Genomic DNA, 6,820 nt, shown 5'->3' on the forward strand with positions numbered 1-6,820 from the left:
TTAAGGAAAAAAGTCTGAGGTGTGCGAGATTACGCTAGAACTGGACTGAAAATCAGTTGCAACAGGTCCTATGACGTGATGAATCCAGATTTGAAATTTTTGATTCAAATCGCTGTCAGTATGTACAGATGAGATCAAGAGAGAGGTTCAACAGTCTGTTGTACCTTTGTAAAAGTGGAAAACACTGTGCAGGTAACAGATTGTAATGGCTTAGGGCTGCAGTTCAGTTGGAGAACTATGAACGCAGAAATGTGCCACCAGATTCTGATTCACCGTGCAGTACTAGCTGGAAAGCGTCTAATTGGTTACAACTTCATTTTTCAGTGTAACAATGATCCCAAACACACTGTCAATGGAGTAAAAGCACACCCTGGATAGAAAAACACACAGTAAAACATAATCAGTCATGGACTGTCAAGACCACAACATTATTGAAACAGTGTGACAGAGGACAGAATGAAAGGTGGCCAACATCCAAGAGTTTTGAACCTTCTTCAACAAGGCTGGAGGATTATTCCTGAAGACAACTTAAAGAAATGACAAGAAAGCTTGGCTACGAGAGCTCAGGCTGTGTTGAAGAATAAATTTGGTCATACCAAATATTGACTTTCAAGCTCATTAGAATTGTACAAACTCAGTTCTTGCTATGAATTCACATTCTGTCTCTCACAGTTGAAGTGTACCTCTGGTGCAAATTACTGACCTCTGTCATCATTTTAAGTGGGGGAACTTGCACAATCGGTGGCTGACTAAATACTTTTTTGCCCCACTGTAAGCAAAATATTACTCTCTAAAATATCATGTGTGTGACTTGACATATTCTTTCCTATAGGTTTAAGCTAAAGATGGATAAACAGCCTTGCTTGGCCCACCGCTACTCCTAAACAATGAAAAAGAGGGGAAACAATTTTTAAATCAAAACAAATAAAAAAATAATATAGCTGTCTTCTGACTCCTACTTGACCTTGTGCAAAACACTCAGAATGTACAATGGTTAAGTGTTTTATTTACAAAAACTGTTGATTTCATCTAAGAACAAACAGCAAAGAGCGGTGCACACACAACCAGACACACTAATGGGAGGAGCTAAAGATTTAAACAAATTTGGGACATGATCGTGGAACATGACAAAGTCTTCCTGAGAACAAATGATACATGTAGAGTCAAAAGTTTATGATCTGGTTCAGAAAACATGTAAACAAAAGCAAAGTGGAAACAGGTGATAAACACACAGCGCTGGTTTGATTCAGTTCATAACTGCTCTGTGATGCTCTGGGGTGACATCATCAACCTCCTTGTCCAATCCCTGCTCACCACTGGTGGATGTGTTTATCACTGGAGGCAGATATTGATTATTAATTAATAGGTCAGTATAGACAGAACAACACCAGTTAGCCCATTGTTGTAAAGTCAAAATGCAGGAGAGAGCTCAGTGGATAATTGGAGTTTTACCTGCAGAGAGAATCCCACCTGTTCAGGTGAATATGTGGATGAAATAAGAGGTGAAATCAGAGTGAAGCTCCTCACCTGTGACAGTGATCCAGCTGGATGGAGACTCTCCATGACCGCTGATGTCACACTTGTAGAGGCCTTCATCAGACCTGGAAACATGCTGGATGGTCATGTGACCTGTAGGCTGCTTCCTGATGAGGGAGCCATCTTTATAGAAAGCAGCTGGGAGGTTGGAGGGAGTGGTCTTTGTTTTACAGAGCAGAGTGACGTCATCTCCCTCCATCACAGGGAGGACAGGACTCTGCAGGATCACTGATCCACCTCAACACAGAGACAAACTACAGCATTTCATCCATTTACACACAGCTTCATCAACACTAACTCCACACACTCAGCTTACCAGTGACTGTCAGGTTAACCATGTTACTGATGGGACCCTCTCTGGACTCACACCAGTAAACTCCACTGTCCCATGGGAGAACACCAGTGATGTTACAGTTGGAACTAGATGCTTTTCCCCACTTTATTCCACACTGAGTCCTCTGTTGTTTGCTTGTGTTTCTCCTCAGAGTCCATCCAGCAGAGCTGTCGTCCTCCTCACAGCTGAGAGACACAAATGTATCTTTAAACAGAGCTGCTGAGAGCTGCTGGGACTCACAGTCAGACGAGTTGTGAAGGAGAGGGTATGATGTGAATCAACTTTCACTAAAACTAAATCAAAATGAACTCTGCAGCCTTGTTTTGGGGTAAAAATCTCACATCCATTCCAACACAGCAACTCTGCCAGTTACACTTAAAATAATTTGTAATATTTTGGCCTCCCGTTGAAAATACATGATATTGCATACGTTTTCAGTGACCAGCTTTGAGTGCTCCTCAGTTTTCATATTTTTGCTGTCTGTGTATTCTATCATAATCAATAATTATACTTTTATCTATTCAGTAAATGCTGTCAGTTGTAGGTTTGTCTTATATAGGTCTTTCTTCTTGAAGTTTTCTTTTTCCATAATGTGGTCTCAAAGAAAATGGTCACTGTAGCTCATTTCAAATGTTTTCCAATTTTCCTATTTTATAAATATGACTACTTTTTTTTTTACACTCATTGCAAAAATTGTAATCATACAATCCGTAATTGTAACCAAAATTTAACACAATTATTAATTAATGTAAAAAATGGTGAATGACAAATTCTTGAACTTTACATGTTATTGAAATGAAGAAAAAAAAGCACAATTGGTGGATGTGTCAGCAATAGAAACAATCAGAAGTCTGGATGTTCTTCCCTCCTGGGTCTCCACTCTGTGTCATTTTTTTATTTATTTGTTTTTTCCAGAGGCAAGCATGTTTGCCCCTTAAGTTTTTACACTTAGTTTCAGTAATCTCCATCCAGGAACTGAACTGAACTGAAAAAGAACTGAACATGCCAGTCACAATATCGGTGGACAGCGTCAGTAGGACATATAGTTTTTTTTCTAGGGTCTACAGCCACAACATGCTGTTAAAACCTTCTGTTTTTGTGATGAGCAGCCATTTAGTGACAGTTGGCTTAAATGGGGAGGAGCTATAAAAAAAAGAAAGCTTGTTTCAGAGAGAGAATAAACTAAAGGGCTGCTCCAAGGCAAATAAAGAAGGATTAGTTTTGAACTGTGATTAATGCAAAGTTACTCTAGTAGAGTCCAAGAATAAAAATAAATTCTTTAAACTATAAGATGAGAAATTTGCTGACCTTGGTTTGTTGTGCAGCTCAACAGTGAGATCAGAACTACAAAGAAAGGCAGATGTGTTAGTTTGACATTTCACAACTGAGACCAAAAAAAAAAAGAGTCCAGATGTGCAGTGATGTTTTCATGATGATCTTTTAGCAGGCTGAGCAGATGAAGTAGCAAGCAGCAGACTGGATGTATGCAATGGAAAGAGAACAGACAGAAAACCTTCCTTTTCACACCTTAACACTTTACATCTACCAGTTTTTCTTTTACAAACACCTGAAATACAAAAAATGTTTTTTTCCAGTCTTTTATGTTCTTGACATTTTGCTCTTCCTCCTTTTGATGAACATATAATGAACAACTGAGTTGCGCTGAAACTAAAACAAAAAGAAACAGGCACCGATAAACTGTTTTAACAAGTTTTTTTAGTTATGTATTCATAGTTTTAAGTAACCTGAGTAAGTAAATAAATAAAAGTGTTGTAGGAACCATGAAAAACACCCTTAATATTTTCTCTTGTTGCTTGTCACGCCTTTTGAGCTCCAAAAGCTTGGCAAAACAAACACTAAAAGGAGTATTTGAGAACTAAATATGTTATATCAGCATGTATAAAATATATACAAATATTTTCTAATCTTAAAAACAAAGTGTGGACTTACAGATCAGCGACAGTAGACACGTGCTATCCATTGTACTGCTTTGAACAGTTTTCTTTGATCACCTCACTTTTTGTATGACCCCTCCCAACAGCTGCAGTGGGGGTTTTGCAACACGTTAGCTTTTTTTTTTTTTTTTTCAGCATGCAGCTTTAATCTGATCTGAAACAGATGCAGAAAAAATAAAACACTAATGCGTGGCACATAAATGTGTGTGTGATCCCGCTGCATGAATAAACAGATTCCAGACTGTCACTGAGGCAAAGTGAAAACCTGTCTTAGCCTGTTTGTGTGTGTGATGGCTGCATGCAACCACACAATTCAAATACTCTGGTTTCTATCTTCCTTCTACATTAAGTTTAGCTATTGTCAATGTGGTTTTAGGGTGGACCTTAGAATAATAAAGAAAAACCAAACAAACCCTTTTAATAGGAAGAAACCTTCAGCAGAACAAGACTCAGGGAGGTACGGCCATCTGCTGGGTAAGAGAAGGAAGACAGGATAAAAGACAGACTATGGAAAGATCCAGAAATTAATAACAAGTATGATTTAGTACAGAGAGGTCTATTAACACATAGCGACTGAAGAAGAATAACTCAATGCATCATGGGAATCCCTGGTCCAGCCCTAACTATATGCTTTAGCAAAAAGTAAAGTTTTAAGCCTAATCTTAAAAGTAGAGATAGTGTCTGTCTCCTGAATTCAAACTGGAAGCTGGTTCCACAGAAGAGGGGCCTGAAAACTGAAGGCTCTCCCTCCCATTGAGTTACTGTATACGTGGAGCAGCCTGTCATTTGGGCAGGTCATTTTGTTAAGTTATGATATTTTGTTAAGTATTTTTTATTAGAATTCTGTTTATTTGAACTCTGAAACTGAAACTGTTTTTGGCCAGCACAGGGCCAGCAGCACTTTTGTGGAGTTCAGTGGTCTTTATTTTATTTTATTTTATTTTATTTTTTTTTTGGGGGGGGGGGGGGGGGGGGGGGGTCTCTCTATTCTGATTGGCTGCTGTAGAAGTGGACAGTTATAATCTGAAACCTTTAACCGTTCTGCATAGGTGAGTTTAGATGCTTTTTGGGGATACTCAAGCGCCTCTAAAAGTACAAATAGCAGTAATATTAATTCCTTTTAGTATTATTTTCTGTCATGGTCAGGACACTATTAGACACTACAGTTGGTCATCCAATTTAATGACTTGCTTTTGAAGGCCACACAGTTAATGGACCCAGTTGAAATACGTCTTAAAAAAATGTGAAGAATTAACAACATTTGCAAGCATAACCTGTTGTTACAGCATGTGGCAGCCTGTTACAGCAGCTCTTTTGAAGAGACTATATCCATTAAATTATGGGTATTTTTTAAATAAAAGCCTGAACGTAGAATCACTCCTGCCTCTTTGTTTCCTCTTCTCAGACCAGAAGATCATCACACCTGCTGCTCCTTGGCAGGTAGCTCCATGCCCTCCTGGGTTTTAATTGCACCTTAGAACACATATGCATCAACACTACAATGAGCGGGTGGAGGGAGGTTTGGAGTCTTCTCCCACCCCCATTCTCTGCGGCCTGCTGGAGCGGGAGGGCTAGTAGGAGGAGTTGGCCGTCCGACTGCGGTCTGGGGTGTGGGGCCTCCCTGCTGCTGCGGAGTCGGGGTGGTCTGCCTCTCCCCACCGCAGGGAAAAGGGTAACACCACCTGGGTCTGGGTGCAATTCCCCCCTCCAGGGGCAAGGGTACCTAGACCCGGTTTGTAGAGTACGCTTGGGGAGTGTGATTGTGTGTACAGCGTCTCTTTATGTCTGTCTCCACGTTGGTTAAGTGTGGAGTGAGTGCATATGAGAGCATGAGGGTGGGAATGGATGTTTGTGTCTGTGTGTGCCTGTATGTCTGTGTCTATATGTCAGGTTGGGTATCAGACGCCACCTCTCTGGGGACACCTCAGGCCCTCCAAGGTTTGGAGGCCTATCTCCACCCACCACCACTTCCCCTGCCGGTGGCGGACTCCCTCAGGTGTCGGTGTGTTGGTGGTTCTTTGTGTCTGGGGGTGGGCGTCCGGGTACACACCGGCTCACTCCTTGGCGGCCGCTTGTCGGGGCCTGGGGCCTGGGGCTCGCTCGGGCCCCTTTGGAGGTGGGGTGCCCCCGGCCTCTCGGCCTGGGGCTCGGTCACTCAGGCACAGCTGGGGGCCGGCGGAGCTCACGGGCGCGTCACTGCAACTCCCCCTGACTTCTGCTCCGCGGCTGCTGGGCGAGCCCTCATCTGGGACTCTCCTCAGCTCTTACTGGGACAGTGGCGCGGCTGCCCCTCTGTTGGTCTTCCATGGTCTCTTGTGTTCTGGGGGCCTCTGGATGTCTGGAGTTTTGATCTCCTCCATACCCGCTTCACACCCTGGAGGACGGGGCTGTGGCCCCCCCACACTCCCTAGCAGATCATTACATGGAGAAACCTTTGGAATGCAAGCATGCTGATCCACACAGGTATGCACACATGGGTATTCACAGACGCAGACTACAGCTTTCTTGGCTGCTGCCTCAAAGCACACTGTGCGCTGTCTATCTTGCGTGCTGCACAATATCGTTTATCATTTAGTAAATATTGATATCTATGGCTAGCTAGTTTATTGTGATGGTGCTTTGTTTTCTCTATTATTATGTTGCTCTTTGTTGTTTGCTGTCTCCTCTGTTTGTTTTTTTTGTTTGTTTGTTTTTTTTTTTTTCTCCATACAGGTGACCCAGGAGTTTTTTTTTTTTTTTTTCTCTCTCTTCCCCCCCCTTCTCACTGTCTCTTCTCCTCTTTGGTTTTCTTTCTTTCTCTCCCCCTCTCTCTCTCATTCATTCCCCCTGTCCTATTTATTAAAAAAAAAAAAAAAAAAAAAAAAAAATGACAAAGGATGAACTGAAGCTCTGCCATCACGTAATGTCGCATACTGCTGTTTCTGATGTCATTTAAAAAAAAAAAAAAAAAAAAAAAAAAAAAAAAGAATCACTCCTGCCTCTTTGTTTCCTCTTC

At 41.7% G+C, this 6,820-nt stretch overlaps 1 protein-coding gene across 1 annotated transcript; it reads right to left on the reverse strand.

Moving 5' to 3' along the window:
• Positions 1–567: 567 nt before the first annotated feature.
• Positions 568–1,985, reverse strand: LOC112431767 (B-cell receptor CD22-like). The gene is made up of 3 exons (XM_024800491.2): positions 1,853–1,985; positions 1,528–1,773; positions 568–1,335 (listed from the first exon to the last, which is right to left on the reverse strand). The coding sequence occupies exons 1-3, from the start codon at positions 1,872–1,874 to the stop codon at positions 1,247–1,249; spliced, it is 357 nt and encodes a 118-aa protein (XP_024656259.2). The 5' UTR covers positions 1,875–1,985; the 3' UTR covers positions 568–1,246.
• Positions 1,986–6,820: the final 4,835 nt, after the last annotated feature.

The sequence above is a fragment of the Maylandia zebra genome, unplaced genomic scaffold (assembly GCF_041146795.1).
Source record: "Maylandia zebra isolate NMK-2024a unplaced genomic scaffold, Mzebra_GT3a scaffold02, whole genome shotgun sequence".
Lineage (NCBI taxonomy): Eukaryota > Metazoa > Chordata > Actinopteri > Cichliformes > Cichlidae > Maylandia > Maylandia zebra.

What these genes read in the sequence shown, in the direction of transcription:
- LOC112431767 (XM_024800491.2), bottom strand. Translation starts at nt 1,874, where the DNA reads ATGGTTAACCTGACAGTCACTG. An exon ending in GGTTAACCTGACAGTCACTG is followed by an intron (nt 1,774 to 1,852) that starts GTAAGCTGAGTG and finishes CTCTGTGTTGAG; the next exon opens with GTGGATCAGTGATCCTGCAG. An exon ending in CAGCTGGATCACTGTCACAG is followed by an intron (nt 1,336 to 1,527) that starts GTGAGGAGCTTC and finishes ATCTGCCTCCAG; the next exon opens with TGATAAACACATCCACCAGT.